The 18,390-nt window shown below is 38.7% G+C and overlaps 1 protein-coding gene across 1 annotated transcript in view; it reads left to right on the plus strand.

Moving 5' to 3' along the window:
• The window catches only part of CCDC38 (coiled-coil domain containing 38), a 54,891-nt gene that overhangs the window by 33,036 nt on the left and 3,465 nt on the right, over positions 1 to 18,390 (plus strand). The window contains exons 11-14 of the mRNA XM_037846711.1: positions 9,254 to 9,314; positions 10,233 to 10,384; positions 11,798 to 11,933; positions 16,890 to 17,095. Of these exons, the coding sequence (XP_037702639.1) occupies positions 9,254 to 9,314; positions 10,233 to 10,384; positions 11,798 to 11,933; positions 16,890 to 17,095 (555 nt within the window). The remainder of the gene's footprint in view (positions 1 to 9,253; positions 9,315 to 10,232; positions 10,385 to 11,797; positions 11,934 to 16,889; positions 17,096 to 18,390) is intronic.

Genomic DNA, 18,390 nt, shown 5'->3' on the forward strand with positions numbered 1-18,390 from the left:
TGTGGGCTTCATCTCTTAGCTTAGCATCTCCAAACATCCTTCTGTCCTGAACTCCAGTCATCTCTGAGCATCTTTGTCAGCTCCAAAGTGTCTCTCCAAAAGTCTCTCTCGGCTGCTCTGAGCTCCTTCTGTCTGTGAGCTCTCTTAAAGGGCTCCAGTGATTTAATTAAGACCCACCCTGAATGGGCGGGGTCCACAGCTCCATGGAAATAATTTAATCAAAATGTTTCATTTACAATTGGGTGAGTCACATCTCCATGGAAACAACCTAATACAAATATCCCACAAGATTGCATTAAAACATGGCTTTTAGGGGGACATAATGTATCCAAGCCAGCACACTTGGAGAATCCCTTTTCTGGGAGTTTTTAAACTAAGAATTCAATTTCCTTAATAGTTATGAGACCATACAAATTATCTGTTTTATTTTGGCTGAACTATGGTGGTTGGTGCTTTTCCAAAAATTGGCCTATTTCATTTAAGGTGTCAGATTTTTTTTACTATTCTCTTACTATCCTTATGATATGTGCAGAATTTTTAATGATATACCATTTCATGCCTGATACTGGTAATTTGTGTCTTCTTTTTTTTTTTTTGTCAGTGTTGCTGAAGATTTGTCAATTTTATTGATCTTTTCAAAGAATCAGCTTTGTTTCATTGATTTCCTCTATTGTTAATTACATTAAAAGCAAGTGGTCTAAATACACTAATTAAAAGAAACGATTGACGGAGTAGATTAAAAAACAGGACCCAACTGTTATGTTGTCTATGAGAAACTCACTTCAAATATGATGATATATAGGAAGGTCGAAAGTAAAAAAAGGTGGGAAAAGCTATATAATGCAAACATTATTCAAAAAAAAGTAGGAGTAGCTATATTAATATCAGAGAGGTAGACTTCAGAACAAGGAAAATTACTAGAGACAGAATGACATTAAATAATGATAAAAGAGTCATATGTTAATGATATAAGACAAAACAATCCTAAATGTTAGGACATCAGCTTGCCGTTTTTTGTTTGTTTTCTTTTTGTTCTTTCTGTTTTTCATTTCCCTGTTTCCTTTTTCCTTCCTTCAAGAGGGTTATTGAACATTTTTTAGAATTCCATTTTTTTTTATCTATGGCTTTTTTAGTTTATCTCACTGCATAATTTTTTTTAGTGGTTGCTTTAGGTATTACATGATATGTACATAACTTATCATGGTCTACTGGTGTTGGTTTATCATTTGGGTGAAGTGTAGAAACTTACATTTCTTTACATTCTTTTACCCTCTCTCATTTATAATACAATTATCTAAAATATTTCCTCAGTATACATTTAGAACCACATCAGTTGGCATTATAACTTTTCCTTCATCAAACATAATTTATAAAACTCAAGAGAAGGAAAATCTATTATATTTACCCATGTTTTTGGTTTCCTATGTTCTTTCTTCCTTTCTGATGTTCCATGGTTCCTTCTTGTGTCATTTTCTTTCTGTTTAGAGATCTTTCTTTAGCCATTCTTTTAGGATAGGTCTGTCGGTGACAAATTCCCTTGGTCTCCTTCATCTGAGGATGTCTTGATTTCACTGTCATTCCTGAAGGATACTTTCATTAGGTACAGGATTCTGGATTGACAGTTCTTTTCTTTCAGTGCTTGAAAAAAATGTTGTGATACTTCCTTCTGGACTCCATGGTTTCTGATGAGGAATCCTCTGTCCTTTGAATTGTTTTTCTCCTACAGGTAAAATGTCATTTTTCCTTTGCATTTAAGATTTTGTCTTTGTCTTTAGTTTTCAGAAGCTTAATTGTGATGTATTTGGTGTGGATTTCTTTGAGTCTCTCTTGTTTGGAGTTAGTCTGCTTCTTGAATCTATAGATCTGTGTCTTTCATCATTTGGGTTTTCTGTTATTATTAGTATTTGAACACTTTCCAGTCCCACTCTCTTTCCTGTCTTACTGGGACTCTGAAGACACGAATGTTAGATCTTTGATTATAGGGCCATTGGCCCATGAAACTCTGTTAGTTTTTTTCCAGTCTTTTTTGTTCAGATTGGGTAATTTCTAATGTTCTCTCTTCAAGCTCACTGACTCTTTCCTCTGTCCCCTCCATTCTGCTGTTCAGCCCATCCCATTGACCTTTTATTTCAGTTATTGTATTTTCATTTCTAAAATTTTCATTGGTTTTTCTTTATATCTTCTACTTCTTTGCTGAGACATTCTTTCTTTTAAAATTTGTTTCGAGGTGTTCATAATTGCTCATTGAAGTATTTTTATCATGGCTGCTTTAAAATCTTTGTCACATAATTCTGACATCTCTTTCCTCTTGGTGTTGGTGTCTGTTGATTGTCTTCTTTCATTATAATTGTTCTTGGTATGACAAATGATTTTTTATTGAAACTTGGACTTTGGGGACATTATTTTATGAGACTTTGGTTCTTAGTTAAACCTTCTATTTTAATTGGCTTTTTTTTTTTACACTACTCCAGCAGGGAAAAGGGTTGGTGCCATCTTGTTACTGCCAGATTGGTAGAAATTCAGGCTCCCTACTTGGCCTCTATTGATATCCCAGGTGAGAAGGGCTCCTTACTACTGCCATCAGGGGTCAGAGTCTGGCTCTCCTCCTGACCTCCTCTGATACCAGCCTGGCTGGAAGGAGTAGAAATGCATTGTCAGCACTCCCCACATGGCCTCCACTGACACCATAGAGTAGGCATAGGATAAAATTCCTGACTTTCCACTAGGCCTCAAATGACACCACCCTAGTAGGGAATGGGAGGAAATGGGAGGGTGAGGCCTTATATTCCTAGATGGGGTTGTGTGTGGAAATTCAGGGTCTCCACACAGTATCTACCCACACCCACATCGTATCTACTGACAGGGGAGGGGGCAGATTGAAAGTCCTGGATCCCAAGTCAATTTTCTTTGACATTACCCTGGTGGGGGCTGGGGGGTGGAGGTTGGGGTGCCTCCTGAGAAGGGTGGAAGACTAGCCTCATGACTTGGCCTTTGCTGCTGTGGTGGGGGCTGAGGCCACAGTTTCTTCTGTCATCTTTGGCTGGAGTATAGCAGTTATTGTCTCAAAGCTTTTTATCTTGCTTGGTTGCTGCTTTCCTTGTCCTTTGGCTGGGAGGGTGGGCTTTTATTGGGGCTTTTTTTTGTCTTGGCCCCTTGGTGTTTCTGGGTTGATGACATCTTTAGCTCCAAATGTGGAATATATGAAGCATAAGGAAAAAAAATTAAAAAATCCAGGGAACCCACCATAGTGTCCCTAGGAACCAGGTCCTTAACTGGTCTGCCTTCTCTTCTCTATCTTTCAGAGTTTTCTTGTTTGTTTTATATATAATGTCCAGGATTTTTAGTCATACTCAGTGGGAGAAATAGGGGAAAAGTACTTTTACACCATCTTCCTGGAAATGGAAGTCGGCCATCACTGTTTTTTAATGCTCTGTAGGGAATTTTTTTCTCTCCTAAATGCCAGGGCTGAGGTTTTTTTTACATCTGGACATCTGCCACAGCACCTAGCATGGTGCACATAGTAATATGCACTCAAATATTTGTTGAAGGAAGTAGTGAAAGAGCCATTTTACAATGGAACTGGTTCCCTGCAAAGTAGTGAACTCCCTATCATGGTTGTGTCAGCACTTCTCTCACTTGTTCTTGGGATAATACACACAGGCATACACACACGTGCACACACACACACATACTAACACGCACATGCAAACACCACATTCACTCCCACAGTAAACTTATCTGTTCTCATAGTTTAATTAATTCAACAGACATTTATTGAGTGTACTTGGGGCCCAACAAAAAATAAGACTGTCTCTGCCCTCAGGAGCTTACCATCTGGTGAAGAAGACAGACCAGGTATTAGTCAATTATAATATAATATGATGATGCTATTGGAAGGATAAGCTCAGTGTGCCTCACATATACAAAGGAAGGACTCTCAACATAGACATGAGGTGAGGGAGTAGGAGGGCAAGGGCAGGATCAGTGGACACTCTCCAGAGCAGGTGACATCTACGCTGAGTCTGGTAAAAGCAACAGGATATAGTGAGGAGAAGCTCTGGAAAGCAGAGGGGATTTCTGGCACAGAGGTGGCCGTGCATGGTTCTATTTGGAATGGCTGGGCCATTTGGGTGAAAGAGGGAGAGGCCGAAGGGGTAACTTGCCGTCAGCTGATAAGCAGGGATGCCATCCAAAGGAGTTTGCTTTGTCCCAAGAGACCTGAGGAGCCACTGAGGGTTTTAAGCAGGAGCGTGTTAGTGACACAATCAGATTTGCATTTTAGAACAATGGATGTGGTAGCACAGTACAGTAGGACATGGAGGGACACACAACTAGAGGTAGAGGGCCCAGTTAGGAATCTATTGTCATAATTCGGGTAAGAGATAATGAACTGCCTAATCCAGATAGTGGCCATGGGAATGAAGAGAGAAATACTGTGAGATATACAGGAAAGTGGCACTGATGGGCTTTTTTTTTTTTTTTTAAATAAATTCAAAGTTATAGGAACAGTTGCAAAAACAATACTGACCCCATGCACAGAATTCCATCATACCCTGACCCCCCTCCCCCGATAGCTCAATCCACCAACTTAAACATGCTGTCACATCGCTATTTCTTTCCCTCCCTCCCTCCCTCCCTATCATCCATCACCTATTGCTCTGTTTTCTGAACATATGAGAGCTAGCTGCACACATCCTTGAACATACACTATAATTCATGTATACACTTCCCATGAACAAGAACATTCTTTTATGCAATCCCATTAAGCGCAGCTAAGAAGTACAAGAGATTCAACAATGATACAAAGCTTACATTCTATATTTCCTTTTCCTTATGTCTCAGCTGTGTCCCTTTGAGCCACCTGTACTCTATCCTCCAATCCCATCCAAGTTCATTCTTAGCATTCAATTGTCATCTATTTAGACTTTTTTTTTTTTTTCAGTTGTGGAAACATATATACAGCCTAAATCTTCCCATTCTACCCCCTCCCTAGCCTTCCATTAGTGGGATTAATCACATTTAGAATGTTGTAATGCTCTTTCCCACCATCCATTACTAGAAATTTCCCTTCACCTCAAACAGCAACCCTACACTAATTTCTTTACTCCCCATTGCCCCTTCCCCCATTTCTCTTAACCCAAACTCTACTTTTCATCTCTATGGTTATATTCTCTGATAATTTCTTTGTGTTTACTGTGGGGCTTAAAATTAACCTCTTAAATCCATATTAATCTTGTTTTTCTTTGATACCACCTTCACTTCAATAAGGCACATGAACTACGTTCCTATACTCCTTCATTCCCCCACCTTTATATAGTTGTCTAAAATTACATGTTTTACATTGAGTTCAAAACCACTGATTTGTCATTAGAATTTGTGTATTTTATATCATGTAGGAAGTAAATAGCGGAGTTACAGTTCAAAAATTATTTACTTCTATTTGTATTCCATTGTGGTTAGAGAATGTGCTTTGAGTATATTCAATTTTTTTTTTTTTTTAATTTCTGGAGGCTTGTTTTATGTCCTAGCTTATGGTCCCTTCTGGAGAAAGAGCTGTGATCACTGGAGAAAAATGAGTGTCCTGGTGATTTGGGATGTAAGGTACTATACATGTCTGTTAAAATTCTCTATATCTTTTTCTCCTTTCTTTGTTTCTCTGTTGGTAGGGCTCCTTTAGAATCTGAAGTAGGGCAGGTCTTTTATTGGCAAAGTCTCTCAGCATTTGTTTGTCTGTGAGAAATTTAAGCTCTCCCTCAAATTTGAAGGAGAGTTTTGCTGGATAAAGTATTCTTGGTTGGAAATTTTTCTCTCTCAGAATTTTAAATATGTCATGCCACTGCCTTCTCACCTCCCTGGTGGCCACTGAGTAGTCACAACTTAGTCTTATGTTGTTTCCTTTGTATGTGGTGAATTGCTTTTCTCTTGCTGCTTCCAGAACTTGCTCCTTCTCTTCAGTATTTGAGAGTCTGATAAGAATATGTCTCGGAGTGGGTTTATTTGGATTTATTCTATTTGGAGTTCGCTGGGCATTTATGCTTTGTGTATTTATATTGTGTAGAAGGTTGGGGAAGTTTTCCCCAACAATTTCTTTGAATACTCTTTCTAGACCTTTACCCTTCTCTTCTCCTTCTGGGACACCAATGAGTCTTAAGTTTGGACATTTTATTTTATCTATCATATCCCTGAGATCCATTTCGATTTTTTCGATTTTTTTCTCCATCCTTTCTTTTGTTCTTTCATTTTCTGTTCTGTGGAATTCTGGGACACTGAGTTCAGCTTCCTCTAGTCTTGTATTGTGAATATCCAAAGTCTTTTTAATTTGGCCAACAGTTTCTTTCATTTCCGTAAGATCTTCTATTTTTTTATTTACTCTTGCAATGTCTTCTTTATGCTCTTCTAGGGTCTTCTTTATGTCACTTATATCCTGGCCATGGTCTTCTTGATGTCCTTTAAATCCTTTGCCATGTTTTCGTTCTTCAGTTGTAGTTCTTTGATTAATTGTGCGAGGTACTATGTTTCTTCCGATATCTTGATTTGTGTGTTTGGAATTGGATTCTCCATATCATCTGGTTTTATCATATGCATTAAGATTTTCTGTTGTTTTTGGCCTCTTGGCATTTGCTTTGCTTGATAGGGTTCTTTCAAGTTGTAAAAAAAAATTCCTATCTAATTTTTCAGAAACACAGTTTGGTGGTGTACACTTTCTCTAACTAACCAGCAGATGGCATCTGTGAGTCACCTATGCCCCTCAAGTCAGTTCTCCACCTTGTCCCCACGGTGTGTGGGGAAATTATTCTTGTGGGGTTCAGTTGGAGAACTCAGTTTGGGTGTGTTGCTGGAGCCTTCCTCACTGAATGTGGGGCATGTGTACGGGTGGCCAGGGAGGAAGCTTTAATATTCAAATCCCCCAGGTTCCCAGAGATTCAAGGCCACTGCAAGAGTCTAAGCCTTCATTTCAATTCAGCCCCAGACCCTCTCTCTCGCTGTCTCACAAACCACTGGACTTGGTGTAGTGTCCCTGGGTTCTCCAAGCCTGTCCCCCCTCCCAACCGCAATCCTCCAGGACCTCTGTCGAGAGAATGCCGTCCTACGTCACCAGTGCATGCCATCCCTCAAGGGAAGCCCTGGGCCGCTGGGCCATGCCGGGGCACTTCCAACATGATGAAAGATGGCCAAACGGGGGATCTCAACCCCCCCTTATCGCACAGTTCCTCCTTCCCAGCTCCAGGACAACTGGTGGGGCTCTGGGCTGTGGGCATGGCCCCAGGCAGGAGTTTATCCAGCCCTCCAGGGAGCCAGCTGCAAGCCGCGGGGTTTTTTTCTGCTTCCGGCTCTCCCCTCCATTCCCCCAGGCCCAAGGGTATCTGCAGTGGGCTATCTTCCCGGCCAGACACCGAGAGGCCAGCCCAGCCCCCTCTTGCTGTGTTTTACTGCGTGGTTTCCACTATCGCAGCTGCAGCCGCTCCTGGGTTTTTCCCTTTTTTTTTTTTTAAAAGAGCCAGTCGGTCTCCAAACGCCGAACCCTGGCTTCCCCAGACCACCATGCAGCTGCGGGTCTTCCAGCCAGCTTACTCACTCGTTTCAGAATGCAGACTCCCGGTTTCACCAAGTATACGGCCCCTTTGGAACTAGGAGCCCTCGTCCAGCTGGCGCATCACTGTAACCGGTATTCTGGGTCACTTTCTGGTTTTTATCTAGTGTTTTTCACGGAGCTGTTTTTTCACCCTGTCTCACCTGGCCGCCATCTTAGTTTCTTTCTGATAGGGCTTTGAAAGGCTTGCCTGAAGATTGGGGTAAGTGTGAGGAAAAGTGAGTGGTCATGGATAACTCCCAAATTTCTAGGTTGGTAACTGGGTGTGTAGTGTTGTCAGGAATTTATGGAAGAGGAGCTAGCATGAAGGAGACAGTAAGGATGTATTTGTTTTAGCTCCCTATGGAACAGCCAAGTGGATATTCATTTGGACATTGAAGTCTAGAGCTCGAGGAAAAGAAATACAGCTATGGGAGTCATTGTCATTAGTATATTAGCAGTGGTTGAATCTGTGAAGGAGCATGAGATCAGCCCCAAAAGAATAGGCAGAATGAGAAGGGAAGAAGGCTGAGGGACCACAGACATTTATATAGAAGATGAACCCAAATATGTAACAAGAGTTCCTCCTGTAACAGGCAGGAGGAGATCAATTAGAAAGTGATGTCACTGAACCCAAGAGGGGTGGACAGTAACATCAAAAGCCTTCTTGGGAATGCTTCCCAAATCTTCATCTACTAACATGGCCTTATTTGTTTCCCCTATCTTATCTTCCATTGCTCAAAGGGCAGGGGATAGTTACCTGTTCCCTTAAACTCAACATGAACAAAGCTAATACTCTCTTTCTGATCTCATCCCTAAACAAGTTTTCCTTCCTGTTAAGCTACCTCCATTATTCCAGGCTCCCAGACCATAAATGCTGAAGTTATCTTTGTCTCCTCTGTTGGCCCCAGTAGTCTTTTCTACTCTTGGTTCCAATGATTTTTTTCTTCCTGTTATCTCCAGATTCCCCCCACAGCCCTTTACTCACTTTTCCATCATCACCAGCCTTCACTTGAAAGTGTTAATTACCTAGATCACACCAAAATCACCTTGCTCTCTCCCTATTCCCTGCCTCTCTAATATCCCAAGTTTCCAGTTTTTCCTTCTTAAGGGATTTTTCTAGAGCTGCTTTCCAAGGCACAGTTATTCTTTAAGGATATTCCTCATTGTCCATTTCCCCAACCAACATTTCCTCAGCCTGATGGGAAGATATTTTTAAAAAGAAGTAAAATCTGCTCTTAAAAAGACAAATATTATCTCATCCAGGAATATTCACAAGACTGCAGTACAAGCTTTGTTTTGAGCACTGGGACACATTTATTTCCTTGGTGCATTAAAAGGGACAAAATGGATATGGCAACATAGGCTGTCACATATTTCTTTAAAAAAAAGTTGCATTGCTTTATAGATACATCTCAAATAATTGGTACCATATGGGATGGCCCTTTGTGTGGTCTAACTGGTTGTGTAAATCAGCCTTGTCTGAGATGTAATCTGATTTTCTTTTGTAAACTCATGGAACCCATTGGTTCCTATAATCAGCAGTTCCCTAAAAGACTTAACAGGCTATTGAAAAGAAGAACTGTTTTAGAGTCGGTTTCCAAATACCATTTAGAAATGAAAGCAAATCTGTTGACAGAAAATCATTCAGACATTGATACATTTTCTATTTTTCTTTTACAGCCACCCTGAAAGTATCAGTTCAGAAGACAGTTCTGAATTTGATGATACAGACTATAATCTGGTAACCAGATTATATTTCTTGATTTAAGTATTGTGTTTGGTGAAAAATATACACACTCATTTCTTCTTTTAAAATTTAAATTTTCTATTCCAAATATTCTACAAGCATTTTCAGGAAATATGATTTTGGTACTGTTCCCCAATTGTATATATAATCCATCTTTGTCATCAGACATTTTATGAAAAATAAATTGTCTATAAGAAGGTAATAATTCAGGAGATACATGATGGATGGTATCTACTATCTTCCTGTAAAAATAGCCATTTTTTAGACACTTATTATTTTATCAGGCCTTGAGATACCTGGGGTGGTAGAAGAGTAAGATAAATAGGTCTCCAACAAAACAGCCCTTTATTGCTGCAAAATTTGACTCTGAACTAATCCCACCCTACATACAATCAGAGAAACTCAAAAGGAACAAAAAACACTAATAACCTATCTATGGCATACCTTACCCAAAGTCATCTTTTTTAAAATTAAATTTTTAAAGTAATATGTACATATTCTAAAAACTTTGTAAAATATCAGATAGTTAAAACTTGGGGGAAAATGACCTTCACTTAGCTTTCTTTTTCTTTCTTCTATTCCTTCTCTCTTGCCCGTCCTTGGACCCACCTTCCCTTCTTTTTCCTGCCTCTTGCCTCTTGTACCCTATCCCTCCTTCTTTTTCTCTTCCTGACACTCTTTATTCCTTTTCCCCTCTCCTCTATAATTCCTCTTATCTTCCCCCAATACACAGTGTGCTCTCTTCCTGAGTGCCAGCTCCCCCTTGGAAATATGTGTGGGTCCTTTGCCCATTGCAACTCACTCATAATCAGAATAGTATTCTTTCATTTCTTGGTATTTTTCTAAATAAGTCACATGTGCATAGCTAGACTATTTTTAAGTGAATTATATTTCTCATCATTGATTGATTAGGAACCAGAGCTTTATTTCAAAGAACCAGAAGAGTTACTTCAAGTTCTCACAGAGCTGGAAGAGCAGAATCTTATATTGGTACAATATTCCCAAGATATAGATGAAAATCTTGAAGATGTAAATAAAAGAGAAAAAGCTATACAGGATAAAATGTAAGTCATTAAAAATAAGCAGATTTATTCTAGTAGGTGATTTCTAACCAGAGACTGATTCCACCTCCTTCATATGCAAAGAGCCTTCCTTGTGATCTTTCTGGAATCTATGTCTTTCTGGAATTTAAACTATTATTTATTAATAATAGTTCACATTGCCAGCTGTAAAAGGTAGAAGCTCTATTTTCATAGAATAGACTGGCTTTAATTTAATTTTCATCCCTCTCTTCCTTTCACTTTGAAAAATATTTTCCTAGCTAGCAATAATGAAAGATAGTTTAAAAGATTAAAAAAGAATTAAAATGTCACCTACTGTTTTACTTTTTGTTCTGTGTACTTTTCACACTATCACCTGGCTAGCTGCCATTTCCTTAATCAAATCATCCTTTGGATAGTAATGCTGATGAGTGCTTTTTCCTTGTCTGTGACTCTCAGCAAAATAGTTCTTTTTTGTGATTAAATATTATATCATTTTATAATGCACATATCAGTGATCACAACAATTATTTAAAGGATTTCTATCAGGAGTGGGAGGCTTGACTGATGACTTACAAAGTTGCTTCCTGTTCTAAAATGTTATGATATTATTACAATTTTGAAAAATAACTTCAAGTCGCAGAGAATCGATCTTTACATCCACCCATTATAAAAATGTATAGAATCCTTTTCAGAAAGATTTTCTGGGCCATAAGACAGCAATCTTTTTTTTTTTTTTAAAGATAACAATACATTGAACTTCAGAACACATGAATTTGTTCAGAATGTAGGAACCCAAAAATCGTTATCTCATAGTCACCCATTATCATTACTATATCCTTTTTCTCCTTGCCCTCCTACTGATCGTCATGGCATGTGGTGTCCCCATTCCTGACAATATGATTTGCAAGATGGAAGGTTAGGAGTGTGGTCAGGCAGGAAAAGGAGATCTACAGCAGAACCTTCCTCTAGAGAATTTATATTAGAATTTATATTAGTATTTATCAGAATTTCTAGGGGATCTTTATCAGAATCTCTAGGTGAGGGCATCAGGAGTCTGTGTTTTTCCCCTTCACTTCCCAGATATTCTGATTGTCAGCCAGGGTTGAGAAAATTGACACAATAGATCACATCACAACTTGGGTTCCTAACACCTTAGCTCAGCTACTCTTTTCAAGGGAAACTACAAAAGTAGGGCATGGGAAGAAAATGCCTCCTGGTGGAAGTTAAAAGCAGCATCTGTGCATTTATTTTTCTCATTTTAACTTCAAAAGTTGCATGTGCTTTGGCAATATTTTTCTAACATGGACTCATATTTGGCTTGCTAGACATAGGCCTTTGACACATGATCTGGAAAGAGTGTTGAAGCTTCTGACTAATGGTTCTTTCACTAAACCACAAGTTGCATACAAGGGTCTCCTTCTTCTTTTGCAATAGAAATACCAACATAGAGTTTCTTTTGGAGCACAAGGAAATACTTCAGGCTAACTGTTTGAGAGAAGAGGAAAAAGCGGCAGAATTGGAATTAAGGTCCAGGCTATTTAGTTTTGGAGAATTTAATTCAGAAGCACAGGTAATCATTCTTTGCCTATGATAATTTTATTTTGGTTCATCATCATAACAAATTGAGTTAAACCACAAGTCCAAGATTGATGGTAGAGGGGAAAAACCAGCTTGGAATTATCTTGTCAACATGTAATAGTCAATTGAGAGAAAGAGAGAGCAGGAGAAATAAAGAGGACTAGTAAAATAGGTAAGTAGATAGATAATAGAAGGTAGATATAGATAGGTGATAGATAGCATGCAAATTGGCAGTGAGGTTCTCTTAAAAGTTTCTCTATTACAAAGTATGATATTGAAGTTTTCCCCTATAAATGCATTTCTTTTAATCAGAGTGTATATACATCTAGTAGTCCACTTACTGTGATCATTTTGGTGGGAATGGAAGAAGCAAGTAATTAACAGAGGAAGCACTGAATCAACACTGAATGAAAACTGTGCCTATAGAGCTCGTAATAGATTTTGTGCTCTCTGGGCCTGCATAAATAGAACTCATTAACAGAATGCCTGTGACACACAGTGGAATACTTATTTATTTTATTTTTGTTTCTACCAGCTAGATGCAAACCCACCTGAGGGCAAGGTGTTCTTATCATTCCTGGTTAGCCCAGTTTAGTGTGCGCATTAAGTAGGTGCTCAATAAATGTTTGTTGAATGAATAATTACATTAGTTTTCAGACCCACACAAACTCCAGCTAATGTTATTTTCCTTGTAAAAACCTCAAATGAAATAAAAATTCAAGGCTAATATGTAGGGCTAATATGACATTTTTGGTTATGAACTTGATTTTCAAACAAAGGTGGATTTGGGGAAACTCAATCAGAAGAAGAGAACTGTCCTCCCATATCCATGGGTGGGCAGAGTTACAAAAAGCAAGAAGCGGTTTATGACTCTTTCATGCACACATTTCCCAGGGCGCTATAACACCCCAAGTTAGGAAGGGATGGGGTTGTGTACTGACTGAGCAAGAAGTGAGATGACAGCCACCCTTAAGTTCTCCTTTACTGTTTTAAATAATTATGAAGCTGACCAGCAAGATGTCAACTAAAGCGGAATATCTCACTTCTACCATGCTTCCCTTTCATCCAAGATTAGGGGAATTATAAAAAAAAGTGGTGATTTCAACACTCTTAAACTTTGAGCCAACCAGATTCCCTAAGCAGGGAAGGTAGAATTGATCTGAAAATTACTTTAAAAATATTATCCATGAAATTTTGGTCACAAGTGTAATTTTGTCATTCATATATTGTATATTCTGGGAAAAGGGGGCTAATAGTTCATAGTGTGTTCTAGAGAAGTGAAATGCTAGAGTGGGGAAGGGGAGAGAAAGTGGAAAATTGGAAGGGGAAAAGAATTTTTTTTCTTAGGATTTTTCCAGTTTCCCACCTCCATTCTTTCAGATCTCAAAATGTGCAAAATATAATCTTTTATCAGTAAATAAACATTGTTGCACCTAATTTTGATATGTTATCATGGCTACTTTGGAGTTATGATAATTGTAAAATAAACATTTTACTTTTAAAATTTCCACACTCCAACAGTACGTAATCACCTAAAAACATTCTTTGATTCAATAATTTTACTTTTAAAAGAAAAATTTAAATTCAAATATAATGCAATATTGAAAAGTACATGTCTCACAAATATACATCCCAAGGAATCTCCTCAAAGTGAACACACCCATGAAACCACCCCTTAATTCAGGGAATAGACCTTATCAGCACCCCAGAAACCTCATTCCTGCCCCCTTCCAATCTCTACTGCCTCTTACTGTCAATCAGTTTTCTTGTTTTTGAACTTTATATTAATGAAATATAACATGTACTCATGTATCGTCTGTCTGGCTTCTTTCTCTCAACATCATGTTTGTGAGATTCATCCATGATGTTCTGTGTAGCAGTTGTTTGTTCATTTTTGTTTCTGTATGCTATTCCATTGTTCAATTGGCAGAACATATTCATTTCTGGTTTTATTGTTCTTTAGCGCAGGGTGCTGATGTAGTTCAATGAGGAGAGTTGTTTCAAGTCAGCAGAATGTGACGTGGAGTAGAATTACAGAATGATTGGGTTTGGAAGGACTTCGTAACATCTAGACAGCTCTCCCTTCCCTGGTTCCTTTACGTCTTTCCAGATTTTTATGCAATGATTCTCCTGAAACATTACTCTGGTCACATCACTTCCCGTTCACTGTTGGCGGGCATCCAGAAGTCTTGTTCCCGTATTCAGATTTCGGTAACCCTGCCCGGCTGTGACTGATGGAGAAGCAGGAGAGCCCAGCGCTCTGCAGTCTCAGTTGCCCGCGCCTCCGCGGTGCCGTGGGCTGGGGCTGCCATCTGGTGGCGGTCCCAGCGATCGGGCTGACACTTCCCTTCTTCCTCTGTCCTCAATCTGTGCCTTGAGCCCCCTTTCCTCTGCTGTTGGGCCAGGCCCTCAACCTCTTTTTCATACATGATTCATAGATGAGTATCTTCTTTAATCCCATCCCCTACTCCTATTTCTTACCCTGTTCTTAACCTTACTTTCTTAAGAAAATATCTCTCCCTGTCTTTTTCTGTCCTGTTTGACAGGAAGAACTATAAAAAGGGAAAGAAAAGACATCCTGAAAAGGACCACTGCCACCCATCTCTAAAGTTCCTTCTTAGTGTTCAGAGGTGTCCTTCAAAAATTTCATCAACTACTAACCGTTCTCATATCAAAGGTGCTTTTCCTCAAAACCAGTATTCAATACATTTTTTTAATTAGCACATTTTATCATATTTTTTGTTTTATTTTATGACTCACATTGCAGCAATATTGTTTTCTCTTATCCAGTGTACACTATTTCAGCCCCTTGATGGGTAAGTTTACTTGTTTCCTTTTATGTTTTTGTGCATTTCTCCAAATTTACTAAAAAGAACATGTTAATATAAATAGTAAATAAAGTGTTATATTAGAAAGGGAGAAAAAAAGGGGTTTTGTGGTAAATAGAACCATCAAAAAGCTTGTTAAACTAGAAGGTGGGAAGGAGATTGGAAGTAAAACCTGGACATCAAATCTTTTTTAAGTGTTGGTGGCTTTGCCAGGAACTTGTGGTTCCAAGAGGGTTTCCCACCACTCCAGGAACCACATCTGCCTTTAGTGTGTTATTTGTCCTTGGGTTTATGGTGATTCTTATCTTCTTGAGCAGGAGCAGGAATTGGGGCAAGATGTTGCGCAGAAAGCATTTCACTTTACCGGGCAGTTTATTGAGCAACTCTTAAAATTGTGAACGATGGGCCCAAAGTGGAAAGAAAGCATGACCATTTTCTTATGGTCCTGAGCTCCATTATCCACCAGCTCCAGGATCTGCATTGACAGTTAAAACAGTGCAGTGAAAGGAGAGGTTAAACCTGCTTATAATTGTGCCTAAGAGCCTCCCCCTGAATACCTCTTTGTTGCTCAGATGCGGACCTCTCTCTCTAACTAAGCCACCTCTGCAGGTGATCTCACGGCCCTCCCCCCTATGTGGGACCTGACTCCCAGGGGTGTAAATCTCCCTGACAATGCAGGATATGACTCCCAGGGATGAATCTGGACCCAGCATTGGTTGAGAACATCTTCTTGACCAAAAGGGGGATGAGAAATGAAAGGAAATGAAGCTTCAGTGGCTGAGAGATTTCAAATGGAGTCAAGAGGTCACTCGGGTGGACATTCTTATGCACTATATGGATAACACTTTTTAGGTTTTAATGTATTGGAATAGCTAGAAGTGAATATCTGAAACTACCAAACTACAACCCAGTAGCCTTGACTCTTGAAGATGATAGTATAACAATGTAGATTACAAGGGGTGACAGTGTGATTGTGAAAACCTTGTGGATCGCACTCCCTTTATGCAGTGTATGGATGGATGAGTAGAAAAATGGGGACAAAAACTAAATGAAAAATAGGGTGGGATGGGGGGGAATGATTTGGGTGTTCTTGATTATTTTTATTTTTTATTCTTATTCTGATTCTTTCTGGTATAAGGAAAATGTTCAAAAATAGATTGGGGTGATGAATGCACAACTATATGATGGTACTGTGAACAGTTGATTGTACACCATGGATGATTGTATGGTATGTGAATATATCTCAATAAAACTGAATTAAAACAAACAAACAAACAAACAAAAAATAGTGCAGTGGCCAAGTACAGGGATCAGCAAGTTTTGGCCTAAGCCTGGGCTTTCAACATCAGAGAGGATGATTAGAAATACTGCAATGGCTTCCCAAAGGAAAGTACGAGAATTAAACTCCTAAAGAGGTTTTTGTAGGCCAAACTGGGAATCTGTTTACTTGGAACCTTTTTTTTTTTTTTTTTTTTTTTGCCCCTAGGAGAATGCACTTAGTCATTTATTCAGCAAACATTTATTAAGTTCATAGCTGTAGGCAAGTCACTGTTGTAGGTGTGAGTGTAAGCGTAAGAAGGTAAGAAGTAGCTCCTGCCTACCAGGTACTTAAAGTCCAGGAGGGGAGATAAGGCAAATATGCAAATACCTATCATATAGGATGATTATAACTTTAGCAATTATAATGCAGAGTAATAAGCTCAAAAAAAAGGGGGTGGGCACACATACTATGCTGTAAGGAAATACATCGGAACAGCAAATAAAAACTTAAAATGCTTACATTGTCTTTACTTGAATGCTCAGGGAATTGGACTAAAAATTCAAGCAAAAAGATATATTCTGGCTTGTGTTTACTTTTTATACCTAGAATGAAATATTTTTAAGAAAGTAATTCAAAGTGTTACTATAGAAATTGACTATAAATTATGATAAAGTAAATACTACTGCTGCATTTTCTCACTGTTCTGTCATATTAAGTTTTCCTTTTAAAAAGGGAAACATTTGGTAGCATATAAAGCCTTCATTATAATATGCTAAAATGATATTTTATATTTACTGAATGAGCAACCAATTAGTGATGCAATGTTGTTTTCTGCTCTTCCTTTTCTTCTCAATCTCAGGAAAAACTGATAGACTCTCTTAGTAAAAAAATCAATCAAGTGTACAAAGTTTGCATTGGAGATGCTGAGGTTGGCAGCCTCAACCCAGTACAAAAGCTGGTAAAAGTGGAGTCTCGCCTGGTGGAATTGAGTGATCTCATTGACTCTGTTCCCAAAGAAAATGTGGAAGCAATTGAGAAGCTAAAACAAAAAGAAAGGCAGCAAAAGTACAGTCGATGTCTTAAGATATAAGTATAGTGAATAACCTGAGATGATGATAAGCTTTGTTTCTCCTTGGATTCCACAAACATTTAGCAAGTCTCTATTACATGGCAGGGTCTGTGCTAAGTGTTAGGGACATATTGATGAGGAACCAGACTTGCCCTCCTCATAGAGTTTATTATTCAGTATAGGAGACACTTTAATCAAATATTCATATGGATAAAATGTTCATTATCAATCGTAATGAACACTGTGAAGGAAAGGAATTGGGTGAACCAAGAGTGTTTACCAGAGGCAAACGGGCCTAGTTTGGAGTCAGGGAGGGGGTCAAGTTTAGCCTGGAAAAGAGAATCTTCAGGATGACTGGAATCAGTTATATGGAATCTAGCAATCATGTGCAAGGTGAAGGGCCCTTCATTGGAAAGCTACAGGAACACTCTGTGATGGGAATCTTTTAAAAGTTGGAGCTGGGCTTTCTGCAGTAGTAACTGCCAACAGTTACATAGCATTTACACATTAACTCATTTATTCCTCAAGACAATCCCATGAGGATTATCATCCCTGGAAACCCTGCCCTTGCCTAGCTTGGGACCTTTCAGGAGAAGGCGCTGAGTTACAAACTTAAACACTGATTTAAATAAGGATTTGTATGTACATACTACCTTTGAGGCAATGATTTTCATAAATATACCATCCCCAGTATAATATGGAACGTATTTCCCTACATGCTTATGGGTGGAATAATGTTCATGTTATAGCACAAAACATGTTGGGAGGCAGAGTAGAACCATAGCTAAGAACTTGGGCATGACAGCCAGCTGGCTGGGTTCAATCCAGGTTCCATTATTCACTACTGGGTGACCTTAAGATTAAGCAACAGAACCTCTCTAAGTCTCTGTTTATCTATAAAACGGCAGTAATAATCGTACTTATCTCATAGGGCTGTTTTGAGGATTAAATTAATCCATGTAAATCACTTTAGCATGCTTGGCACCTAGGCAGTACTAAAGTATTAGCTGTTAGTATTAGATATTTCATTATTGCTTACTACATTACTGGTACATGGGGGATATTGTTTTCCCCATGTAAAAATGTAGAATATATTAAGGTTTTCTTGATGGTATTTTATTGAATATAAAGCCAGCTTTTTAAAAAAATTTCTAAATGGAAGATTATTCCTTCCAAAAGATAACCTATAACTGATTATACTAATGGTGCATGCTCATTTTTTACAGTAGCAAATATGTTCTCATCAAAGTGTGATTACAATTTATTTTCAGTAGTGATACACGATTCCAAT

The sequence above is a fragment of the Choloepus didactylus genome, chromosome 8, assembly GCF_015220235.1.
Source record: "Choloepus didactylus isolate mChoDid1 chromosome 8, mChoDid1.pri, whole genome shotgun sequence".
In the NCBI taxonomy this organism is placed as follows: domain Eukaryota; kingdom Metazoa; phylum Chordata; class Mammalia; order Pilosa; family Megalonychidae; genus Choloepus; species Choloepus didactylus.